Source organism: Bolinopsis microptera, chromosome 6 (assembly GCF_026151205.1).
Source record: "Bolinopsis microptera isolate Bmic1 chromosome 6, MBARI_Bmic_1.0, whole genome shotgun sequence".
NCBI classification, from domain to species: Eukaryota; Metazoa; Ctenophora; class Tentaculata; order Lobata; family Bolinopsidae; genus Bolinopsis; species Bolinopsis microptera.
Window position 1 is genome coordinate 5,453,397 of NC_087077.1, and position 27,655 is coordinate 5,481,051.

General features: G+C 37.4%; 1 protein-coding gene across 1 annotated transcript; it reads right to left on the reverse strand.

Moving 5' to 3' along the window:
- Window positions 1-395: 395 nt before the first annotated feature.
- On the reverse strand, window positions 396-8,217 carry LOC134816775 (uncharacterized). The gene is made up of 6 exons (XM_063825767.1): window positions 8,079-8,217; window positions 4,050-4,171; window positions 3,803-3,907; window positions 3,235-3,408; window positions 2,973-3,114; window positions 396-2,845 (listed from the first exon to the last, which is right to left on the reverse strand). The coding sequence occupies exons 1-6, from the start codon at window positions 8,098-8,100 to the stop codon at window positions 942-944; spliced, it is 2,469 nt and encodes an 822-aa protein (XP_063681837.1). The 5' UTR covers window positions 8,101-8,217; the 3' UTR covers window positions 396-941.
- Window positions 8,218-27,655: the final 19,438 nt, after the last annotated feature.

Sequence of the window (27,655 nt, forward strand, 5' to 3'; positions counted from 1 at the left end):
GTCTACAAGACGTGTACGTGTTGCCGTTATCAACTCACGAGCATAACAACTCTACAAGACTAAAGATTATTAGACCATCTAGAGCACTAGTGACCAGTGCGTAAAAAGAACTGACGTTATTTTGGAGTATTATCTAAATCTTGCTTTTGCTCTACGCCCTTAAAACGCATCATTTTTGATAAACCTGGAAGATGAACTGAAGATTGACATCCTACTAGTTAAAGTTCTCAGTTGAAGATCATGATGAGAGACCAATGGTAAGCCGAATGAAATTAGAACAGTTTGTGATACATATAAATGGCTGACAATTTTTGCGGATCGTTCAAGATATGATGGTGAATATTTCCTGGTGGTTAGTTAGCCAAGCTATTGCCACCAATTACTCAGAACGCAACTTTGCAATGACTAAAATTAGTGAGCCGTCATTATAAACCTATCATTGATTTAGAAATGAACAACATAACAGTCAACAGATGAACGTTAATTATAAACTTGATTAATATTAATTATAAATATTAAAGTTGCAGTTATCTTTATTTACGAATAGCCCCCTTATTTAAGTATTTAATAGCTAGGCCCATGAAAAATAATTAGAAAATACGTTCATCATTCATATTATATATAATATTTTATTATACAATGTCAAAAACTCGCGATCATATTAAAATCATTTTAAAAAGTACAAAATAACAGTGGAAACTGCGACAAAAACACTGTAAAGATAAACAGTTGATTTCTTTTCGGTCACCAGGGCCCCAGGGTAACCAACAAGTTCATTAGAAGAGTCAAACTTATCAAAAGCAGGGTCAGATGATGTTACTTTTAAATCTGACATAATTTCTTCAATGGTATCTTTAATAGGAACGTTGATATCCGGGTCAGAAAAATCATCTTCCGGTGGTTGGGTAGGTTCTATCGTTTCTGGTAACTTTATGGAAGTATCAACGTCGCTTGTACTTGGCAGATGCAATTGCTGAATCTGTATAGGAATGTGAACTTTCTTCCTTACTTTCAGATTCAACTGCAGATTCATCAGCGCCATCAAGGGGTTCTACAGTTTCTTCCAACTGAGAGCTAGAACTAAAAGTCTTCACCATGTCTATTACAGAATCCCCAACAACTGCATCAGTGGAAGCACTAGATTGGTCCTCAACTCCAGTTGAAATAGTTTCATTCTCTCCCTCTGTAAGCGATGGTGGAAAGTTGGAATCATCAAGAATCTCTTCGGGAAAACCTACGAACCCAGACGCAATCTCAACATCTTGAGGTTCCGGTTCTGACGTTGAGATTGTTGAGTAAATAACTGTGGGAGGTACTTTTGATATTTCGTCTATCTTCTCTAGTAAAACTTCGTGACGGTTCTGGTATTCGCTGATGATATTTTCTTCAAACTTCTGAAGAGTCTTGTCCAGATTATCTGATATAACCTTTTCGACATCCTCCACACTTTGAGCCTCTGTTTCTACAGCAGATTCAATGGTATTATAGGTAATTGTCGAAGGTTGTATGGTTATTTCGTCTATTTTTTCCATTAAAGCATCACAACGGCTCTGATATTGGCTAAGAATACTTTCCTCGAATTTTTGTAGAGTTTTGTCAAGGCTATTTGATATAATCGTTTCAACGCCGTCTAGTTTTTCACAGCTAGCATCAGTTGATGTGACCAATAAACTCCTCATTTCAGCTAATGCAGCAGTCACTTGATCTACCTTGTCGATTACAGAATCAACCGAATTATCAGCTTCAATTTCACAAACTACCCCACTTATTGCATTTAGAAGATTACCAATATCTGAAACATAGCTATCCTGCGAGTTAAACCCATTAACTAAAGAATCATTGATTTGATCTAAATTACTCGACTGCATATCAAGATCCTGCCTAACACCATCTATCTGTTTGCTCAAATCACCGTGGATATTCGTCATTTCTGAAGACTGTTTGTTCAAACCGTTCATGTTATACGTTTCAATGGTGTCCATACTAGATTTCACGTCTTCAAGAGATTTGACAATGTCATTGACTATCTTGGAATGCTCCAAGTTCCCAACGTAAAGTTCTGAATTGTTCGATATCTTCATAGATAAGCTCTCAATATTTGATACAACAGAATTCAAAGTGCTCCCCAAACTTGTCCGGGAGTCTTGAAGCAGGTCTGAAACTGAGAGCAGAAGCTTCCTGACCATCTGTTGGTCAGCTTGAAGCATGGAGATGATCTCGTCATCGGACGAGTTCACAGAAACCTCTATTTTACCGGACTCGTGAAGTTCTTGAGATGTGATCAGAAGCTGCTTCAAGTTGTCTTGTTTCTCTTCGATTGTCTTCAGAGATCCCATCAAAGATTTAAACTCAGGTAGATTAGCATAGTCTATTTCCTGTGGTATTAGCCTCTCGATTATCTTCTCAACCACAATTCTCTCAACAGGCATGCTTGTTGTAACTTGTGAGCCAGTTTCCTTGGTTTGGGGTTTGGTCTCTACCACTGCCTTTTTCTCTTGAACCTTTTTAGATTTTTCAGCCACAACCTCAGCTATTGCCACATTATTCTCAGTATTTTCTTTGAGGTTTTGTAATAAGTCGGACGAAGAACTAACAGCAACGTTGTAAGACTCTATCAATAACGATTGCATCATATTAAAGATGCCAAATATCCTCGAGACAAGGCCCTCCTTCTCTGAGTCAGACATTACCTCTGGCTCTAAATCATGAATCTCCCTGATGGCATTGAGGGTTGTGAAACTGAGGAGCTCAAGCTTCCTGTTGATAATATCCTCCATTCTTCTGAAGCGATTAGCATTGAGCCGCGCACTGAACATGTATCCAATGAAGGGACCTATTATTGCACCTGGAAGAACAAAATAGTGAGTAATCAAATAATATCATAAAATTAAAACATATAATTTTTAATTTTAAAAATAGCTAAAAACGAAGGGACACTTAGATGTCAAATAAAGTAACAATGCAGTAATTACCGATGAGTGATAGCATTTTAATCCTCTGATTATAGTTCCGCTCAGTCTCATGGCTCTCCCTCACAGCGTTCATTAACCAGGTAAACGTCTCACGTTCTGAAAATTCTGTTTTTTGTACCAGTTTACTCAGTTTCATCTCCTCCTGCAAGTAAAGTCAGAGTCACAGGAAGACACATGTTATAAAGCTAAATTATATTTTCTATTCCAGGCTAAATAAGGTTACAAAGTTGTCACATTTTCCGATAAACATTAAACAAGGTACCTGAATGGTATCGTACTCGAGCTGCCTCAGATGAAGATGTTTGGGATCTCCACGTCTAGCATTCTCCAGCTCCACTGCAATACCTCTCAGACGCTCATTCACATTGTCCATCTGTTCACGTGCTTCTAACATGTTCTTACGCTTCATGTTCAGTTTACTTTCTAATTCACGGGCCTGTCACAAATAACGTTACTTGTCAGATTGGACACCTATTATATAATATTAATGGTGAAAAAATGTGTAAAATGGTGAAAAATGATGAATGATTTTTATGGTGAATTGAGTGTACAAAATGTAAAATTTCACCATTTTTCACCATTAAAAACCCCCGGAACGGACACCTATTATATCATGTTATAATGAATGTGAGTTTAGAAGGATAAGGGCCTACAGCTGTGCGTCTACCGTACTCAAAGAATATACGATCACTTTCAGCGATCAACCTCAGATTATCATGTTAATAAAACAAAGCGATTCAATTAACATCAATTAACAATTTGCAAAGTTGGCGGACACATTTGAAAATTCCAATAAATCAGTTCTCAGAGAGTAATAAAAGTAAACTCACCCTATCCTGAACCTCCGTAACCTCTGTTCCAGCCACCTTATGGTACGCTTCATCACATTTCATCTTAACATGCTCTATATTCTCAGGTGACACCAGGTGCTGAAACTGAGAAAAAACATTTTGAGAAAAGACAATCTTACTATTTATTACCAATCAACAAACACAATCAACCATTAAATTAATATTCGAATAGATTTTAGCGCTAAATGGTAGCATTTACTTAAACGTTTAATTGTTACGAGCTAACCTGGTTGTTCAGAGTGAAGATGATAGGTTTGGAGAGGAAGTTGTTCCGTTTTGTGAGGGCATAGTTCTGGAGGTTGTGGGATGCTAGCAGGGTCGACTTCTTGATACTTTCTTTGATCAGACCTGAATAATGTGGAACGTTAACAATTTAACGTGTAAAGTGTTTCTTAAGATCATGATAATTTAAAACAGTGAATTAAGTCACATTCGCAAAGGAAAAGTATTAACTTAGTTCTGAGAAAAAAAAAAACTATGACAACTGAGTCCGAAGTCTTGCATATCACACGAGAAAATACCCACGCGATACATCAATTAATATACGACAGACATAATATCTACATAGCTGTACAAATCATGAAATTGTACGCATACCACAGTATATATAATATACTTGACATGATATCTGATTAAGATGGTAAGAGATTATTGGTGGTAAGAGATTATTTTTAATCTCAGGGAATAGTGATCGTGTCACCTATAACCTCTCCTATTCCAATGACCATAGTGCGTGATGAAGAATCACATCCTTTTCGAGGTGCTACTATTAAGCATTGTAATCTGTCCTGGGTGACCCCAGTTCAAACAGATGACGTGCAACTAAACACTATGGATCTAGACAGGCAAAGGTCGATAAAAAACCGGGTGCGAGATGCTGGCAACTTCTCCTCTCTAAACATTTGCTGCAGAAACATCACAAAGTAACAACAAGAAACGGTGTGTGGCTCCCTCTGCAAGGACGGATGATACCAGTATGAAGGTGGCGGGGCAAAGCCTAATGGACCCCCGTGGCCAGATGAGTGTTGGGAGAACACGTCATTGTAGCAGATTTATTTCTCCGCAGATCACCCATGTGGACTCCGATTCTAATAAGAAACAGCCAGCGAATTATTCTAAAACAGGTCTTACATTTGGGACATGGAATGTATTATCTCTGACCAGCAGCTCAAGTCAGTTGTTTCAGCTATCAGAGAATATCTCTGAGTATAAGTTGGACTTGCTGGGTATAATTGAGACCCATATGCCTGGTACAGGATCAGAGCTACTGGATAATGGCTCCTTACTTATTTATTCAGGGAGGACAGACGGTATAAGAAGGCGAGGTGTTGGTCTTTCCCTTTCAAAGAGGATTAAAAATTCATTAATTTCCTATCTACCAATATCTGACCGTTTGTTGAGTGCAAGGCTGCATAGTCAACACCCGAACATCTCTGTTGTTGTGGCATATGCGCCAACTGAGGGGGCTTCAGATAATGATAAGGATGAATTCTACCAGCAGTTGTCAAGTGCATTCGATGAGCTACCCCGACATGATTTAAAATTACTGCTCGGTGATCTTAATGCTAAGATCACATCGGACTGTAGTTCTATGTCAGGTGTCATTGGTGGACACTTGCTTCACAGCTCATCAAATGACAATGGTACCCGATTGTTGGACTTTTGCATCGCCCACCAACTTACCATCGGTGGCACTATGTTTCAGCAAAAGGATATACATAAAGGTACGTGGAGATCACCTAATGGTCGTACTGTAAACCAAATAGACCACATCTGTATCAGTAAGAAGTTTGGAGGCTCTTTGCTAAATGTAAAAGTTTGTAGAGGGGCTGACATTGGGTCTGATCACTATTTGGTAAGAGCACGACTAAGAATGAAGCTTATGTCAGTGAAAAAGAAGCAAGAACATAAGCTCGAGATTCCTGCTATTGAGCACTTGCGTGATCATTCACTTATTTCCGAATACAACATTGTTCTGAGAAACAAATTTGACTGTTTGGAACCTGAGGCTGACCTGGAATCAATGTGGGACAACTTCAAAACAACTGTCACACAAGTGTCCATGGAAGTCCTTGGGCAAAGGCCTCGAAAAAAGAAGGACAGGCACCAATCTCAGAAGACAAAAGAATTATTGAAGAACCGTAAGAAATTTAAGCGTAAAGACCCTAATTCGAACGCTAACAGGTCAGAGTATTCTAGATTGAATAAGCTCTTTAAAAAAAGTAGCAAGGTGGACGATAACAACTGGGCACTTAGAATGGCCGATGACTTAGAAGAAGCTGCGAGAAAAGGCCAGCAACGTGAGGTATGGCAGAAGATCAATGTCATATCTGGAAAGAAGAAGAAGCAGTCAACTGCAGTTAGAGACGTATCTGGCCAGTTGATTGCCGACCCACATGCCCAGAAAGAAAGGTGGAAAGAGCACTTTTCTAGGCTATTGAACCCTCCCCCACAAGAGGCCAATATGTCTGACCTAGACAACATCCCTCCGCAACCCAGTTTTGACGACCTTTCCGATTCGGATGAGGCTCCTACTAGAAACGAGATTGTTGATGCCCTTAAAAAACTCAAGAATCACAAAAGTCCAGGAGTGGATGGTATCACCAACGAGCAACTTAAGTATGGACAGGATGGGTTGGTTGATCAACTAGTTGTGTTGTTCAAGAAAGTGTGGGAAGATGAGAAGATTCCTGAGGATTGGTCCAAAGGTGTTATTATCATCGTTGGAAAGAAGGGTGACACCTCTCATTGCGCTAACAACAGAGGCATAACATTAAGATCCACAGCCTCGAAGCTCCTTCAGATGATACTCCTGCGGAGACTTAGCATTGGCATGGAGAAATTTCTCCGGGAGAATCAAAGTGGTTTTAGACAGAATCGCTCATGTATTGACCAGGTTTATTCACTCCGCTGTATTATACACCAATGTATTGAGTATAATATCCCTCTGTATATTAATTTTGTTGATTTCAAAGCAGCTTTTGATTCGATTGACAGGCAGTTCATTTGGAGAAGTATGCAGCACTACGGCCTGCCTGACAAGTACATTAGAATCATGAAGGCGTTCTTTACTCACACAGTTAGTGCTGTTAGGGTCAATGGAGAGGTAACAGGTTGGTTTGATGTCAACTCGGGAAGTGGGCAAGGTGATATACAGGGACCACCAGTCTTCAACTTTTGTTTGAATTTTTCAGCATACCTTATGGAACTAAACAAGGTCATTAGTAAGGGGGCTTTATTACAGCTGCCAGCCCCCGGGGTAGAAGAGAAACATCTCTTGGACACTGATTACGCTGATGACATGGCCATGTTAGATAACTCAAAAGAAGGGCTGCAGGAAACCACTGACCTTCTCTGCAAATACAGTGCCTATGCGGGTTTGAAGATTAATGCTGGCAAAACACAGAGCATGGTTGTCAGTAAAAGTGCTTCGCAGAGGCCGTATTCTAAAGACGACACTATGGACATCAGTGTGGAAGGTCTCCCAATACAGCAGGTCAGCAGTTTCACTTACTTGGGTGCTATCATCAGTGGGAATGGAACAATTGACAAAGAATTATCAGCTCGAATTCAAAAAGCCTCTGGGGCATTCTATCAGCTTAGCAGTATATGGTACAGTCGCAGTTCATCAAGACACCAACTAAAATCAGGATATACAAAGCGGCTGTCCTCACTATACTGCTATATGGAAGTGAGGTATGGAATACCACTCAGACGCAGATAAAAAGATTCGAGGTGTTCCATCATAGATGTCTGAGAAGAATCCTGAAAATCAAATGGTTTTATCACGTATCTAATGCTGACGTACTAAAGCGGGCTAACATCGCCCCTGTTGATACTTTCGTACGAGCAGCTAGGCTCCGATGGTTTGGCCATGTGGTGAGGATGCCAGAAGAAAGAATACCCAAATATCTTCTGCACTGGATCCCAAAGCATGGTAAAAGATCAAGAGGCAGACCTCGGAAAAACTGGTTGTCATGCGTCCGGGAGGATGCAGCAATCTTCACAGGTGTCGATAACATCACAATAGAAGATGCAGAACAACAAGCTACAGACAGGGTTCACTGGAGAGGTCTAATATACCGGAGAAAGGAGTTACTATGTGGTGCAGGCCACTCCAACGACTAGGAGGAGACCTTTTCAAGTACAAGTAGTAAGATATCTGATCAACTGTCTGTCAGGACAGCTGGCGAAATGCCAACCATCTAATATTTTCTACATACCAAGTTTAGTAGATCTAATATTTTCTACATACCAAGTTTAGTAGATTGGCTCATCTCCCAAAACTACACGTCATGGCCCATACTGTTCTGCTCAGTGGATCTTGTAAGACTATCCTGTAAGACTCTCTCTTCCTCTTGGTTCTATCTTTTACATCCTATAACCTAATAAATTGAAAGGATTAGAGAACAATTATGTTAAAAATAACAAGATCAAGAATAGTTTAAATCGTTAATAATTGTTTCTGTGACATTTATTTATTTATAGTGATGTTAAACTGGTAAAGCTGCCGTAGTTGCTAAGTACCTTGAGCAACAACTTACTCGTGATGAAGCACCTTTAGAACCTTTTGTAGGACCTCCTCGCCCACTAGTTAAGCCATTCACTAGTGAAGAAATCGGATCAGCTGCTAGAAGTCTCAAAAATGGTCGAGCGCAGCTAACGGCCCAGATGGGATTCCTAATGAGCTTCTCAAGTATTCTACTGGATCAGTACACAGACGTTTTGCAGACATTATCAATAGAAGCTTCGAGACCAATTCCTACCTTGACCCCATTGGACAGGCAAACATTACCCCCTTACAGAAGCCAAATAAGCCCATTGGTCCAGTGAAGAATCTACGACCCCTCACTCTCTCAAATGCTGTTAGAAAGATTCTTTCAATGGCAACCTTGAAGAGAATTGAGAATAAAGTCAATGCCTTCACTGGTCCATGGCAATGTGCTTACAAGCAGGGTAGATCATGTGCTGACATTGTATGGTGCCAGCGTGTGATGTTATCAGTTGTCCAGAGGAAGAGGTGGGAATACCATCGTATGGGGATCGACATGTCTAGTGCCTTTGACACTATACGACAATCTACCATCCTCGATCTTCTTGTTGAGTGTGGCTGTGATGATGACGAAGTCCGTTTAGTAAGACTTTTGCTTTCCAACACCAAGCTCAAAGTCAATATCAACGGTACACTGTCTGCTGAATTCCAGAGTGACTGTCTGTCTGGATGCTTGTTCACACTTGTCTTAGCGGGTGCCTTGCGTGACCTCCGTAACAGGCTTGAAACTGCAACGAATAGGCCTAACCCACCTATCACCGATATTGGTCTTCCACTTGACAGTGAGTATGCTGATGATATCGACTTCAATGATGAAGATGAAGACAATTTGAGGGAGCTGTTGCCTATTGCAACAGAAGTCCTTAAAGATTGGAATCTCTTCGTTAACGAAGACAAAACTGATTTCACTCATGTGTACTTAGCTGAAAAGGGAGCTAAAGACGATCAGGGTAAGCCAATTGCAGGGAACGAGCTCTGGAGAAAGAGTATCACGCTTGGCTCCATGCTTTGTAGCAAGGAGGACATCTCTAGAAGGATATGTCTGGGATATGCCGCGTTTAACAAATACAAGAAAGCTTGGAACCATAAGATCCCTCTGAGCAAGAGGCTTCTGTTGTATGAGGCTCTGGTAGTATCCGTTTTAATGTACAATTCATCTTGCTGGGCTGCCCCTAAATCAGTATTGGAAAAACTAGATATTGCTCACAGACGTCATCTGCGATCAATTTTGAATTACAAATACCCTCACATCATCTCCAACAAGAACTTGTATAAACGCTGCAATAGCGAACCATTGTCAGCTAAAGTGGCTCGTAGTCGGTGGAGGATGCTCGGACATGTACTGCGTGGGCCTACAGATGGCCCAGCCTATTCGTCGCTTGTTTTTGCTGTCAACACCTTACAGCTTCAAGGGCGGCGTGGAAGACCGCAGTCAAACCTTTTCTCACTGATTCTACACGACCTTAGTGTCCGAAAATTATCGTTAAATAATTTATGTGATTTGGACTATTTAACGTTAATTGCTCAGAATAGAGTTAAATGGAGAAGTATGCAAATTGCATGACTTTTGTTTGAGAAAGATTAGGGGACAGAAATGTTTACTTTGTTTACTATCTGTTTCTTAGAGCTTTTGTTTATATATATAGTGATGTTTGTGATCATTAGATCATATTCTTCAATATTTGGTCACATATTTGGTCACAGTTCTAACATTAACACGTGATACAATATCAGCCAAGTTCTGGTCACTTAGATCCCCCTCGACCCTTCTACGTTGAATAATTGTAAATTGGTCTGCTATTAGTTGTCAGCCGCCAGGTGTTCAGATAGTTCACTGCTCACTTTAAGCATTGTGCCTACAATTCACCCTGTTTGGTATATGCACTGCTCAATATCATGACAGCTGAAATAACTGACTCAACAAATGATCTCGCAAACGATCTCAGATACACCAATACATACATCTACAAGGCTATGGTATGTTCGAATTCGTATTATGTTAATAGATGATACGGATGTATAATATATAATATTATATACATTTCATTCATGCAGTCAGGGTCAGTTAGCCTAATGCAGCTTGGAGCTTGGTGTGTTTGCACGTCGGGCAATGTTAAACAGGAATCAGAAATCGCTCCGTACGAACGCTTCACGATTGCTATAATATATGTACCAATAAATATTGGAATTTATTATTCCAATACGTTAGGGTACAGAACTATTATATGTATAAATATATAAAGAATAAAGATCAGTACTCTATAAAACATAAGTTTTGCACTAAGATTTGATCCAGCAGTAATCGATTCAGGCAGAGCGATTGGGCGGATGAATAGTCGGACAGCTGCTCACAAACTTAATCCCAACCTCTAGATGACCAGATTACAAGGGGTCATGTGACATTTACAAGGGGTCACGTGACAGCAATTATCAGCTTGAGGTCAGGGACATGATGTTTTATTTGACATCTGAACAGGTGCCCGGGCTGATTTCTTCGCTGCCATGGCAACCGCTGATTAGCCGTAAGCTCAGAATTTATGTGGACTTTTTCTTTTTTGAATTGTCACGTAGCAGATACTTTAAGGAAAGAAGGCCGTAGAGTTGTGAATGAAAACACTCAGCTGCTTTATAATCACTCTCATATTAAGACATTACGAGCTGGAGAAGGGGAGTAATTTACCGAGTTCTGCTGTAATTGTGAGACAGGAGGGAGCTGCAGTACCCAGGTGTTTGTTTGACGAAACAGCTCCTTCTCTTTCTCTCTCTCTCTCTCTCTCTCTAGCTGGCTGGTGCATGTTCTTCAGTTTGATAGTTAAGCATTATGTTTTTGTTGGTCTTTTGGTCCGCTCTACTTTACGAGGTGGCTTGTCAGTCGGGTGAGTATTTTTATTTTAGCAGGGTTACTGTTTCTAAATTTGTGTCCAACGAATTGAACAATGCTTGGATAATGGATAGGTTATAAATAACCTTCATACCCACAGTTTAATATTAAATCTCACTGTACCATATTCATTAACTTATAGCTTATGACATAATATATGTTTTGATTCTATGTCCCTAGAAGGGTATTCTTCTAACAGTTTCTGACTGACTTGAATGTCCTACATTGCAGTTTGAAGCTTCTTTAGATTATCTTTATTCTTATTGTATTGCTGTGTAAATTTAATTCTAATTCTAATTCTACGTTAACAAGATTTATGAAAGTAACAATGGATATTTCATGAAATATAACTCCACTTATAACCACAATCAACGCAAAGTTGGCATCTGAATAGTGACTACACTTATAAGTTATATAACTATAGTAAGACTGATTCCGAACAAAATTCGATGATTATTACCCAGGGTTCCAAGTGTGTACGTTAACAACAGAAAATGGTGATTGTACTGATAACATCCCTGATATCGTCAAACAGTATATCAACGAAGAGAGGATTCCTATTCATTGTTAGTGGTTTGAAAGTGGTTTCTGGACCCAACAGCAGTTTAAATTAGCAGCAAGTGAAATGTTTTTGAAATTTCTAACGATAATTTAGCGGACAGAAATGACCACAAATAATGTTATACCGACTTTTTTGCCTTAAGCTTGTCTAAGGATCAATCATGGTATCACATACAATTTTATTAATTTCAGCTGTATTAGTTAGCGTTGCAAAGGATGCAAACAGCAACGACGATATAGCATGCTTACATGACGAAAATTTTAAAGAACCCTGCAAATGCAATACCGGACTGAATGGACCATCTTATTTACTAAAAATTGATCTTGCTACCGAACCGTTGGAAAAAGATAAACTTCCACTTTTTGTGTCAAAAATTAGACTTCACGCACCCAATGATGAACACCCCCAGGTAAACTAGACCTATTAATGTTACTCTTAGCATTTTAGCTACGGTAATTGCATTTTACCTGGATAACAACGTAATATTAGCCAAACAACATTAACTTTATATAATCACTTTTTTCAGGGTGCAATAAAGAATTACTTTATTCACTGGAAATGGGAAGATTACACAGAGAAAGTGGAACCAAGCGGGGAAAGGTACTGGTTATTTGATCCTCCAAAGCTGCTGAACGACTTCTTCATAACAATCCAACTGAAAGAGGGTAGGAAACTGGAACAAGTCTTATCCGAGATAGAGGTTTTAAAACCATGTGAGTCTCTTTATAGAATTAAAATATTTCAATTATTTCAATTATTTCAGTGCGAGGAAAATAATTATTTAAGTACGGGTGTGTTTAGTACATGGTAAAATGGAAATTTTATACTCTAGCATGGATCTCATGCCATCTTATATTGTGGACTCTAAAATCAATATAAAGACAGAGTAGGCTTGTAGTTTCTAGGGTGCTTACAATAGAATTTACAGCTCCATATGGGAAGCGTGTAGAGTTACCCAAAGTAAGCAAAAAGAACGTATCACAAGACAAAGCAATCAAGATGTGTAGGAAACAAAACGCATCCCTTTCTGTAAATTTGCCCCCTGAAGATAAAGCCACGATGGCCTGGATTGGCCTACTGAAGGGAAGTGACGGCCCAAAGATAGACGATGGTGCTTACAATACAATTTCACGGTATGCCGATTATTCTTTATGCTTTTATGTCTTTCTACATTATTTATGTAAAGTCATGTTATCTTTATGAAAAGAAATGCCTATAATACTGGCAGCAGTAAAACCCTGATTTACCGGTTTGGGTAATAGAAACAGGCGTCACGCGGTAAATTGGGCTTTACAGTAAAGGACGGTTTTACTTGGTAAATCGAGGTTTTACTGTACCAAATCAACGAAACAACTGAATTCGATTTCAGCAAAAGCTTAGAAGGCTACACCAACATTTGTCATGGTTACAATATAGTGGGACGAAATTGTTGGAACACTGCATGCTCTGTTACCGAAGGTTAGAAACATTTTGTTTTGAACACAGGAAAACCTATCATCATAAATTGTGATATTCCTCTTATTTTCCATTACTATTTGTTCGATTAAGTTTAATAATTGTAACTAACAAGGAATGTGTTATTTTCAGTGGAGTACTACGTACGTGAGAACGCAAGCAGTGGCAATTTGAAAGTTGTATGCCAGAAAGACCGTGGAGTACCAGTATCACCCAGCTCTGAGGTTGAGATCAGACTGGTTCAAGTGCAATTCCCACACCAGAACTTAATCGTAGCTGCTTGTGATACATCCGGGAAAAACTACCAAGTTGAGCCGGTCAGTGATCTTGATTAAAGTCGATCTTACACTTATGATCCGTTTAAACAGTACCAGTGGATGCCAGTTATTCTCATAAATGAACATTTAAAAAGTTAAAAGGAGCTCTTTACTTGATCCCGACCTATACCATGTATATTATTCATGTCTACTCGTTAAAAACAATCTTGGATATTTTTAATCAACACGATCAGCTGCAAGACGGATTAAATATTTTCAGACAATTACAAAGAGAGATAATGACACATTCCAATGTACCCCAAATTCAACGCCAGTAGTTCTCAGTACAGACGGTAATCTGGAGAATTTTAACCATCGCAAGCATAATACCGCACTGGTAGTTTGTAAGCGTCTATCAGGTAGGCTAATCACATGACTAATGATGAAAATGATATTCCATTTTGTACAGCAAATTCAAATGAACTTATATCAATATTATACTATAATATATTATAGAGTTATAAAACAAATATAAAAATAGACATGGAAGCCACCTAAAATTGTAAGCTTTTAAGTGGTTATAAATTATCGTATATCCGTGTTCTTTAGCGGACAGTTACTGTTTTTTAGCGGACAGTTACACACAGTTACACACAGTTACACACAGTTACACACAGTTACACACAGTTACACACAGTTACACACAGTTACACACAGTTACACACAGTTACACACCTAATACACCTCCCTCTGCAGAACACCTGAAGCTAAAATATACAAATGACAATTGGGACAGCACAGTTAAGTCGGGCACAAAAGGTTTAGAACAGAGCTCTTCAGTGACTTTAAATAACGAAACTGGGATTCTCTTTGATGATGACCTCGAAAATCCCTTCCAATCCGACAAGTTAGGATCCCACTTCCTCCATATCAGCCTTAGTTCTGTAAGTCAATATAACATCTACCTGGTACAGTACAACTCCGATTTACCACGGTAAATCGGGGTTCACAGTAAATGGGGTTTTGTTTGTTCAAATTACAGGATTTTACATTACAGGATTTTAAAAGTTCGAAATCAGATTAATTATATAATAGATCATAGATCTGCAGCGTGCAGATCGAACTCTTGTTCTACTTCGACACACACACACACACAGGGGCAGCATGTTCGGGAAGTAAGAATGTTTACAAAGTACGACAATACATATGAAAATGGATATGCAGTGATAAAGAAAACAGTCACTTGTCCTGGGACCGCAGAGGTAGGTATCTGAAATACAGCACATCATAGTTTACCATAATGCTCTTAATGATAATTTCGGAAAACTCATCAAGTTATCATATCAGTGTATAATATTAGATTTGTTTACAACATTCTAAGAAAATTATAAAATCAAAACGTAACTAGTGCATCACAATTCACAGGTTGAGATCCAAGACGAAGTAATAAGCCTGTCCAAACAAGAAAGTGGCAAATTTCATCAACTTGACGGCATCAACTGTGAAGATCCGACCAAACTGTCTGGACTAAAGATCGAATGGCCAAAGCAAGTTCAAGTCACGGAGTTTCAACTGATAAAAGACATCCTGGAGCTGAATTTAAGAGTTGCAAACAATGCTGTTCTTAAATCTAATCGAAGTATTGAAATCTTATGCACTGCCATAAATGTGTCCTACGTAAACCTGACTTGGCATTCCGCCAATGACCTGTTAGAGACAAAATCTTTCCTGACTGAGAAAGGGTGGACAACAGCACTAACGGTAGACCATCCTGGAATGTACACGTGCAAATCCGACAAGGTATCAGACACAAAGAATGTTGAGTGGGCACAGACTTGTGATCCGGCTGATCTGCAGGGAATGAATAACGGTAGAGTAGACGGAAACAAAATTAGGGTAAAGCACATATTTTGTATTTCACTGACTTTTTTGTTCAGTGTATATTATCATCAATACGAAAACCACGTCATGATATTGATAACAGTTCATTGATATCTTTTATAAACATGTGGTACAGTCACATGGAAGTCACTAAAAACCCAAAACTTGTAATTCCTAAATGTATTAGTTAAAAACATTTTCAGGTGGGGCAATATGTTGACATAATATGTGACGAGGGATTCTCACTCGTTGAGAAAGTCAAATGTATTGAACGAGGAGACTTTGAGCCAAACAATGATAATTATTGCGCCAGCATAATGGATGGACAGTTAAAAGATATTGGTAATCAAGTCAAAGAGGGACATGTGGAGCCACAGAAAATGTCAGAGGACATGCTTGTCATCGTCAAAGAAAATAATTTCATGTTTGCGTCAGAAATCGATTATGCAGTGAGTATTCTGAAGGGAATCGCTGAACAATCGTACAGTGACAACAAGGCATTAGCCAACATATTTGAAGCAACCAACACAGTATCTAAGAAAAGAATTAGAGGAGTAAAAAATGTGACTCAGACTCAAGCATGCTTAGATATAGTAGATCTTATTGGGGAAAATGTGAATGTGGAAAGATCGTCTACTTTTAAATTGGCAGGCGATGGATTGGGATTAACAGCTGTAGATATCGAACAAAAGTAAGTAAAATATAATCATTTTGTAAACAATTCCTATTCTATAACCAAAATTCTATAATTAATTAATTAAATCTTGAAGGTAATTTAGGTCTTCTATAGCACTAAAACTAGGAGATCACTATAGAGATTCTTTGCATAATACATTAATATAATATGAATAAAGATTACAAACTTCAGGGACAACGACGTCACTTTCGTTGTTTACAATGAAACCACAATCGATAATATGCAGTACTTTGATTGGTATGTTGAATTGGATGACACAGCAAATTCTATATCCATACCAATTTCTCATGCCATGGGACGCATGTGGTTTACAGTTTATGACAGTAGCGTGTAAGTTGTAATTACGGTTTTAGATTTGAATTGATTGAAACCAAAGTTGATGGGTAAAATTAAGCATCAGTATATTTTGCTTTCTTTGGCCTATTTTATAAGCTTACAGAAAGGAAATAAAAAGAGATGATGTATTTACTGTAATACTAATTTCTTAGTCGAACTAATTCATTGCAGATACACATCGACCAACGTTGCAAGCTATATAATTGGTGCTAGCTTTAGTAAAGAACAAACCAACATAGATCTGTCCGGCTTTGTTGCTAACATAACCCTGAATAAACTCTTCTACGGACCTAACAACGCAGACTGCATGTACTGGGACACTTCAACACAGAGCTGGTCAACATCTGGCACGAAAAAGATAAAGGAAACTGATGAATACGTGGTCTGCCAGACAACCCATCTAACTAGTTTCAGTGTACTGATGACAAGAGACGATAGCTTTATCCCACAGACCCACAAAACAGTTCTTGATATCATCAGTGTTGCTGGCTGTGGGGTGTCTGTTATCTGCCTTATCGCCACTGTAGTGGGGTTGGTCAGGTTCCCCCACATAAGGAGGTTGACTGATTCTATCATACATATCAACTTTTCTGCTTCCCTTTTTGGAGCTCTGCTCGTCTTCCTTATCTTCATTGACCTTACTAGTTATGGAACCTTGTGCAAAGCTGGTTTGTTTAAAAACTACAATTACAGTCACAGGCCACAGCATATTGCACTCAAATATTAAATGATATTGTTCAAAATAAACGATAAGGTGCAGAACACATTATCCTTAATATTTTATGATCGCAATTTGGATATTTCACCTCGTTAAACTATAAATTTTAATGAATACTCTCACTCTCAGCTGCAATGATCCTTCACTACTTTCTCCTGGCTTCTGTGTGTTGGATGTTCTGTGAAGCTGTACACTTGTATATGAGCGTCCAATCAATCTTCACCAACAACAAGCATGTTCTCCTCATGGCAGCAGTTGCTTGGGGTAAGCTGAGAAAATAGTGATAGGAAATAGGAATAAAGATTAAAGAAACTGATTAACTTGAAATCATTTCATGTTACATTTTTAAGATTTCTGTAATTTATAACGACATTTCATTGGCAGGCTGCCCTATGTTAATGGTGGCATTTACAGTGCTAACTGACTTTAGCTTGTCAAACTACACCAATCCCAAATATTGTTGGCTGAGCGAAGATGCAATTATTTATTGGTTTGCAGCACCAGTCATTCTGCTAGGTAAGTATATAGTAGAACAATAACAAAACAATTTTATTTAATCATAACTAAATATTAAAATAAACATTGACCGACTAAGCCTAATATGCGGTACTGGTCACCACAAATACTCTTCATAGTTGGCTATTTTTTATACCTTGGACTCTTATTAAGTTATTATACCTTGTTATAATACCTTGGACCATATTAATGCAGATGTGATAATCAAACTGACATAAATATAAATAGGTAGTTTGAATGAGGCAGCAGGCTACATTTGTCAGTTACATTATTGTATTATTTAAACTAATAGCTAAGCATTCACCTTGCAGCTATAGTGAACACAGTGCTCTATGTAATGGTCCTGAGGTACATTGCTAAAAATGCAAGGTAAAACTATCATAGCAAATTGATTATAAAGGTTATTGTATAAATAGTCACTATCCTTTCTCCAAGTAATGTATTCGTGTAAATTATTCTGCTATTTACACTTTACAGTGTAGCTCAGTTAACAAGGCATTTTCGCTTTACCCCAAAAAACTGTACAAATTCAGAGAGAAATGTTAAACATAGCCTCTTCCCACAGAACAAGAAAGATAAACTGTATATCTGATCTACGAAGTTGCTTTCTATTACTGATTGTTTTGGGATGCACCTGGATGTTTGGATTCTTCACAATTCTCACAACAAAAGTTGTCTTCCAGTATCTGTTTGCCATCAGTAACTCTCTACAAGGATTCTGTGTATTTTACTGCTATTGTGGTACGTGGTTGTCATCTTTCTTTGAAATCATGCATATTATGATTAAGTTAGAACTTGGCATAATTGGTAGACATAATTATAATTTCTTATATGAGATTAAAACAATAATTCCTTCGTGGAATAGCAATCCACTATGAAATAACTGTGTGTTAATGCAGTTTAATTGAATATTAAATCAGCTCCAAGAACCAATTTGTTCATAATTCTGCATTTTTTCAGGATCTAAACAATTCATAATTGCTGCATGGAAATCTTCCAAAGAGCCACAGCCACTGGAGGAAAAGGTAGCTTAATAACTTACATATAATATATATTATATAATATAGCTTATAACATAGCAACTTATATATTGTTTGAAACTGGGTGGTAGCTGTGTGGTTAGCATAAATTCAGTTTCATCTAAAGGGCCAGTCCGAGTTATGTCTTTTGGGTTTAGTTTTACCCTCCTATTGGGTAAGACAGCTTAGAATTCTGCGATTCTTGCAGTGATAAAACTTAGAAAGCTTCATTATGAAATCCTTTTACTTGCAGGAGATAACGATGGAAAGTAAAATCATACCAAACAGAGATGATCAACAAGTGGAGAGGGTGCCATCCCCAGCTCAATCAGCCAGTCCTTCACCATATGCTACACCATACGCATCAACAAGCATTATGCGAGTTCCTGCAATAAACAGTAACTGGTACATGAATGATGACCATTTTTAAGGCCCAGTGAGATCTAGGGCAAACTGAAAACATTTACCATGTCACATAAATTTCAGTGTAAATGCCTTGCTGAGGGCCATTCCAATGACTTATAGTTTCGTATTTCTTGGCTTATTTATTATAGATCCTTACTTAATCATTACAATAAATATAAATTATAAATTGATGGCACAAAGAATAGACAATTGTTTTGTCAGTGACAAAAATTGAACAGATTTTGAAAAACTTCAGTTTTTTATCTTATCTATAAAACAATAAAACATAATTATATATATATTATTGCAAATGGGGCAGAATTATAGTAATAACTATGGTAGTTTCATAGTATTCTGTACAAATAATGTAAAAATACTAATTGTTGCAATCATTTAAACCATCTTAATCAGTTAAGTGTTTAAGTTGAGATATGATTTGTGTGCATCAAAAATACCACAATCCACATCGTAATTCCAAATATCTTGAAAATTGAATTGTTTTACCCTAATTTTATTGTAACAAATGGCATGAAATTGAAATTTTGTTTTAACTGAAATTTTGTTTCGTTTCGATAATCTTCAGTGTTTTTATGATTTCATTTCATTTCATTTGGCTGTACATCTGAGTTGGTAAACAGGAGTTCAAAAAGTGGCAAGGAAATAATACACATATTGTACATTCAATCATATCAGTGTAGTACACTTTCTTAAAAGTCAATACACATACGTTCACTCTTAGAACATAACCACATTTCATATTTGAGACCTGTAACTTCGCAGAAAGTATATATACTGTAACTACTCGTTCGAGTTGTCAAATTTGAAAATTCGATTTTTAGGGGCCTCATCCAATCAACATTGAATCGCTTATACACGTGTTTAATGTTTATGAACATGTTAGAAACTCTATTGTTATGTATATTGCTATATACTCTATTGTAGAGTATATTGCTATAGGTCACGAAATTAGGATTATGATCAGACATCACCTCTTTAAAACTGCCGATAATTGGCTACACAATTCTGTGTAATTTTGCTGATATTTCAATTGTCAATACCTCATAATAAATTGTTTTGAAACGAAAGACTGAAAGAGTCGTGGAGATTTCTGGAATCTATGAACAAATATCTATTCTACACAGTCACAATAGCATAAAATGAGGAATGTTTACAAATACCAGTGTATTCGGTAAACACCAAGATATGTGGTAGGCCACAAACACGCCTACTCGCTTGCACTTCAAAGCATAACTAAAGTCAGGATAGGCACAAATTTTGAATAAAATTCTTTTTCACAACAATCTTAAAAAAGCTGTTTGCGAATATAATATTTAAACTCACTCATCGATTGTCTACACTCTACAGTACAGGGGAAACTTTACTTTATTACATGCTTCGACATTAAAATATACCCAACAAAGATGTACATTTAAGTCATTCAAGCGAGACTTAGTGTGGAAATGTCAGGATTATGCACTTCTTTATTACTTTATTAGTTCAAAATATTCCTTGAAAAACTAGATGTTGTTCACCGCAGACATCTTCGCACTATTTTGAATATAAAGTACCCAGGAGTCATCTCCAACAAAAACTTGTATAAACGCTGCAATGCTGAACCATTGTCAGAAAAAGTGGCCCGTAGTCGGTGGAGAATGTTAGGACATGTTTTGCGGGGTCCTATTGACGGACCAGCGTTTTCTTCCCTCATTTTTGCCATCAATACACTGGACTTACCAGGGAGAAGAGGGAGACCCCAAAGCAATCTATTCTCGCTGATTGTGCATGATTTATGTAAAAGAAATCTTTATTTGAATAATATCTTTGACCTGCATTATCTCCGTAATTTGAGTTATGACAAGAGATATTGGCGGAAATTGCAATGAAGTTTTTATTTTTTAATTTTGTTTTAGGGAAAGATTAGACTTGGGCGTTGTTTTTTAAACTATCCCTTGTTTAGAACTTTGATTTAATATTTTAATAATTATGGACAAATATTGGTATAAAATTACCAAAATTATGCACTTTCATATAATCAATTCAGACATTATTGACAAATATTAGGAATATTATCAAAAGCTAGGTGGAAATAAAATGTCTTTAGGGCATTTAAAAAACATTCTACAGATGATAATGATCTCACTGAGTAGGGTAGTTCACTCCAAAGTTTTGTTCCACAAAACATAAATGCAGCATCTGTTCGTCTGAAATGAGGAGCAGGAGGAATTTTCAACAAATAAAAGTCATCATCTAGTCTAGAACTTCGTCTTCGCACTTCTCTTAGATTGATGTGTCCTTGTAAGTACTGAGGGCTGAGGGGCTATGTTATTAAGACACTTAATTAATCTGCAACAAGAATTCTAAGAATTCCAAAGATTTGGCATGTTGGAAACCTCACAATCACTCCCTTTAAGCTCTATCCCAAACTCATCTTTGGCCACTCTCCGAGCCCACTTACAAGCTTCTATAGAAATAAAGCCAGTATTTCTTCCAGTTATGCGTTTACTGAAAACAGAATTTTCTTGAGAATCTTTCTCCATGGCAGTAAGAGCAGCAGCAACATAATCCTGTTTAATTCCTATCTCATGTAGCAGACTTTTACAAAATCCTTCCCTATCATGTATAAGTGACTCATAGCTATATGACTTAATGCTTTTCCTTTCTTGAGATTCAAGATAAAATGGATGCATTTGACAAAGTAGGACAAAAAACCATGTTTCGATAGCATTTGACATAGTAGCACCAATCTTATCAAAAATATGTTTATATTTAATCGAAATACATTCTTTTGTTCCCAAAGGCACTGTTTGCATGAAAACCTTTCCAAACATTCGATGCCATGACGAGAGTGTCGGCTTTAACGACCTGTACAGAAACAATTCTTTTACTCCTGGAAGAATCCTGTGAACTAAGTGAACAAGATTTCCTGTGTAAACTCCAGTTGGCTTGATGAAGTAGATTTTGTTTGGATCCTTGCAAAGAAGAAGCAAAATTGCTTTTAGAAGATTTAGATTCTCTTCACAGTCTAGAGGACGGTCCTTTGATGCACTATTTGCATTAGTTAGGATCGAAAATTCTAATAACGGATACGGTTCTGCTAGCACTTGGCACTGTTTGGTCTTGTAAACCATAGATGAAACCAAAGTTGAGCCACACCTGCCAATATTGTGTAGTATAGTGATGTTGCTGCCATTCGTTTCTGGTTTTTTCATCAGATACCTGTATACTGATTCACGAGGTATGATTATCACCTGTGCTGCATGATCATGGGAACTAAAAAAAGTGAAAGGATATTTATCAATATCATAGAGATCAACTCCAGGCATCATTCTCACAAAAACAAATTCTTCAAAACAGTCAGAGACAGTATACAAGTGAACATTTTCCTGCTCAATCACACTTATGTCAACTTTTCTGTTAAACTTTAGGAGGAACCAGTGAAGTCCGTTGTACCACAAGACATTTAATCTGAGGTTCATGAAAACATCATAACAATCAGCCAGATCATTACCATGACATTTCTTCCAGGGTCCAAATGTCAAGTTTAAAGCGTATTGAAGGGTAGGCTGTATGCAGTAGCGAACAAGAGGATTCAGCAATACTAACATCGCATCTTTAAAAACTTTCAACATCATTCCACATTCGTATTTCTTCTCCTTTGTGTCCCGCTGTGGATAAATAATCGGTGTTTTGCTTGTTGGCTGGATATCAATATTACAAAGATGCGTGGTTTTAGATAGAAATTAGCTGGTCAAAAGTGTGGTTGACAAATTTATCAGAGGTAATTACAGTCAAATTTTAATGATATGAAAACACCATTGCATCAAACAAACTAAGAAATACAAAAGATCTATCATCTTGTAAGGGATCCTTGAATACATACAAATAATAGACTCAGAATCAGCTCTCCACCTTTACGATGATGTACAAGAAAAGGTACCAAATCTGTCATACCTTTTCGGAATGATCAGCGAGTTTCGCCTAGGTGCCATATTTGATGATGCGCGGCTTTTGGAGCAAAATTAGGTGTAAAAGTTGCGTAATTATACGAAATTCGTTGATTTTTGTTGTATTATTCTGTCATCCCAGAAACCCTTACTGGATGGGGCCTAACTTTGAAAGTAAAAGAGTTAGAGACTTCCGGTTTTTTGTAACATGTTCGAAGTTCGTCTTGTAAATGTAACGTTACCTCGGCCTCCCCAGGAGGAAAATTTAAGACAACGTAGTTTTTCAAGAGTTATCTCAAAATCTCCAGAAAATTCCCATTTTGGGCCGATCAAAAGTTTGCAACTTTAACTTTGCGGATTCCTGTACTTTGATTGGCTGAATTGTGTCACGTGCTAGCTGCTTGAACATTGGAATGTGCCACGCGTGCAAATTTCACCTAACCATGTGCTTTCGCGCCACTGCGGGCGCGCTTGTTTCACAAGTCAAGGCGGGGGCGCGCTATTGCAAACGCAAGGGCTCTGGATAGAGCAACGTGCAAATCATGCTTAATGTCGCGCGCGAGGTCAAGCCGTCTGTTTAAATTAAACCAACTCTAGTACCACCACTTCACATAGCCATGTGCCTACGCGTACTGCGTGACGCACTTGTTTCCGGCGGTCGCGCGCTACTGCAAGCGAAAGGGCTCTGGTTAGAGCAATACCACCACCAGCCAGTAACTTTTGCTGGGAATATCTTCGGTTGCTGAACACGAATCATGCTGAAAAATTTGTCAGAACCTTCCAATCATACTTAACTACCGAACCTAAATTAGTTGGGAGAAATTGGCCTTGACTAAGAGGTCTAAAAATGACAAAATAAGTATGAATTCGTTGATAACTCAAATAATTCTGACCACCGAAATTGCTCAAACTAATTTAAGCGTGAAAGCACATGGTTAAGTAAACGTGTTGGGTGGTGGTCTCAACTGCGTTTTGTTGTGATGCTGTGTGCGCGTCGGGCTCTGTATATGGTTGAATTTTAAATTTGAATTTATTTATGAATAACATGATATGTATTGACATTTGAGTAATTAATAAATGTGACCTGTAATTGTAAAATAACAATTGAAAAGACCCTGTGCCCGGCGCTGACATTTGCACTTATAATGATTTCTCACCAATGTGTGGCTGTGTGCGCGGCGGGCTGTGTATATGACTGAATTTCAAATTTTAATTTATTTATGAATATAACTTTATCTGTATTGATTGCTTTGTGGTAGATAAAAAATTTTTGTTTTTCTTACAAATTTTGTTTTTCTTTGTGATCATGTGAATTTGCGGATTTAGTTTTTTACTTGACCATTCATATAATATTACAAAGGGTATTATTTTTTACCTCAGTTTTTAAAATTTGTACCATTTTTATAGTATTTAATCTATTGTATTAGTTTATTCATTTTTCGAGGGTGATTGTCCATGTGGCGAGACAATTACCATTGCTGAACTTATCTGTATACTGTTCGAAGCATTTAATTTTATCTGTTATTTTTTTTAATTAAATACTTTTCAAATTTTACAGAGTACAGCAATAGATGAATATAAAATAGGATCGTTCAAAATATCGCCCCCATCTGTAAAATATGATGGGCACCCAAACACGGTAAACACATAGTGAACTATGTCCGCAGTAACTTGGACCCATTACATCGAATTAATCTAAATCCAAAAATTTATGAAAAACTATTTAATAACAAACAAATCCATTTAATAACAAACAAATCCATGGTGAATAACTGTGGATATAGAGTCAAAATTTGTATTTCAATACGTCAAATTCCAGATACATTAGATACAGGTCTGAAATGGTCATTAATGTGTGAAAAGGTGTGCGGGTGAAGTGTGATATGATGTTGAAAGTATAGGAAGGTAGATACAAAAATTAATAAAACAAAAATAATAATAATATGGGGAGCAAAGAGACTAGGCTAGACTGTTGTTTCACTATCCAATAAACATTTCCATAGATGCTTAGTGACCTCAGCTTTGAAAAGACTAGTAGACACAATCTGTCTTACCTGTAAAGGGAGTCCATTCCACAGTATATGGGTTCTGTAGAAAAATGATTTTGCCAGTGGGCTATTTGAGGTACATGTGGTGTGTGAATTCTGACTTAACTTAGGTAAAATTGATGACACAATAGACAGACTGTCGAGGTGGCAACGTCTTAGTCGAGAAGTGCCCTGATATAAAGAGAGATAGTGAGGCAGCGATACAGGAATTAAATTGTTAAGAACTTTGTGGAAAAAAATAAGATCATTCAAGTCAAACTTTTGAGCCAAAGGGAGAATGTCGACAAGCTTGCACTTTTTGACATATTGCTCAGGTGGATAACTGCGGCCCTCTTCAGACAGAATCCATTTAATAGCTCTCTTTTGGAGACTTTCTAATTTATCACTAAGTGATTTATTACAAGGGCGCCAGATTATGGAACAATTTTCGAATTGGCTACGAACCAGGGAGAGATAAAGCGCCCGGCGACGTTTCTGATCAATGACTATATGGCCATCTCTTCTGACCATACCAAGTTGTTGGCAGGCCTTAGTATAAATTCTGTCGCACTGACTATTCCAACTTAGCTTAGGAGTAACATCGACTCCAAGATCTTTTTCTAACTCTACATACACAAGAGGAGAGCCATCAAGATTATATGCAAATGGAGGAGATAAAGATGGTTTTCCTGAAACAATAAGCACTTTACATTTTGCTGGATGGAATCGCATTTTGTTTCTTAGTGCCCAGTCAGAGAGATAGTCTATATCCATTTGTAAATTAGTATTATCAGAAGATGAATGTATTTTACGCCAGATTTTTGTATCATCGGCATACAAAACAATATCAGTATTATCCGAAAGGCCAAGAGGAATATCATTGATAAACAATACAATAATAAAAAATTAAATACATTAATTGAGTACTATGTATTGTGCATGGAAATATTTTAAGCGGGTAATATCCTGTCCAAACCCAGGATACATAACATGAAGACTTTGTTGTAACTTGTATGAAAAACATTAATACACGCTAACCTCGATATACCGTACCCTGATTAACTGCAAATCCGGATTAACAGTACTTTTTCCCTTTCCCACAAATTGTTTAGATAATCTACATTTTTAGTCATAGATTCATCAAAAACCAATACAATAAAACATCTTGATCAATAAATGCTTAGCAGCACCAGACAGCGGCCGTGTACCTCTTTTGACTCCACGGATCGGAGTCCCTGATGGACTTTTGTTTAATTTTGTTAGTAATTGGACCAACCTTTCTTTCTCGAGACATGTATCCTACTGTACTTCATTATAGTATTATGATAAAGCAAATGTGACTAGATATTACTACGAAATAGATTTATACCAAATTGTTTATGATATTTACTAACCGTGTTGATGGTTTTAGATTTTGTATGTTGTGAGTATTTTAATGTGAAGCGTTTACTTTTCCCCTTGTAGCGCGATGCACTACTGGGCCGCGCCGCGCATCTTCTCGCAACCTTATGCAGATCGGCAAGATGCGAAGGATTGACATCGTGAATCAACTCTTCCCCCTCGGCAAGACAGTTAGATTAATGATAATAATTGTCAAATGACGTAGTACATAATATATTATAAAACAGTTATAATATATTGTATATGGATTTAAATGTTCAATGTTGTAGAGCGATTTCAGAAGTAGCGGTCTTGCTGTATCCAAAGCCCTCTCACTTGCAATAGCATGCGACCGCAGTACGTGTAGACACATGGCTATGTGAAGCTAAGTAGCGGTCCACAGGGGTCCGAAAAAGCCGTACAGACACTTGGGTCCTTATCCTTGTCACTAGTCTCAATTGGATTCAGTTTACACAAAACATGAACATTTACAATTTGGACGTACACATTGACACAATATTTATTAGAAAACAAAAAGTATAAAATAATATGTGCGTGCGCGGCTTGAGCCGAGCCGCATAAGAATTGATGCGTGTAGGGGCTGGAGTACGCTTGTTTATAGATTAATGAAATGTTGCATTGTAAATATTTAAAATTGACGATACATTATGATCTAATAGTTAATTTTACAAAGCTGGATTTTGATTTAGGTAAAATTATAGTTTATTTTTAAAAACTAGGGATAGTTTTAAATTTACTTTGTCGTATAACTATAAACAAGTTAATTCTGTTTTCAAGAATGCGCGGCTTTGGCGGCCAGTTATTGATTTATACATTAAATTGAATCTAGAAATGTGGATATATTAAAATTTAAAACTTTCAAAACGGAGGCTTATAAATTTTATTATATTATGATTGTAAAATAAAGGATACAATTTTAAATTTGTTTCACTAAAATTTGTTTCACTTTAAAATTAGGCTTATAAATGGGTCCCAGATAGTTATGAGCTTTACAGACTAGTTATTTGTTGAAACAATTATACTGTCCAGAAAGGTAGGGTGCCCTGCTAAAAGAACTGGATTCTTCCAGGAAGCATCCCGTGCACAGAGCTTGGTCTACATATAAATTAAATTATTAACCATTCATTCTGTATGTGCACGAAAATTTATTTGAATCAATCAAGAAACCACATGATCAGACT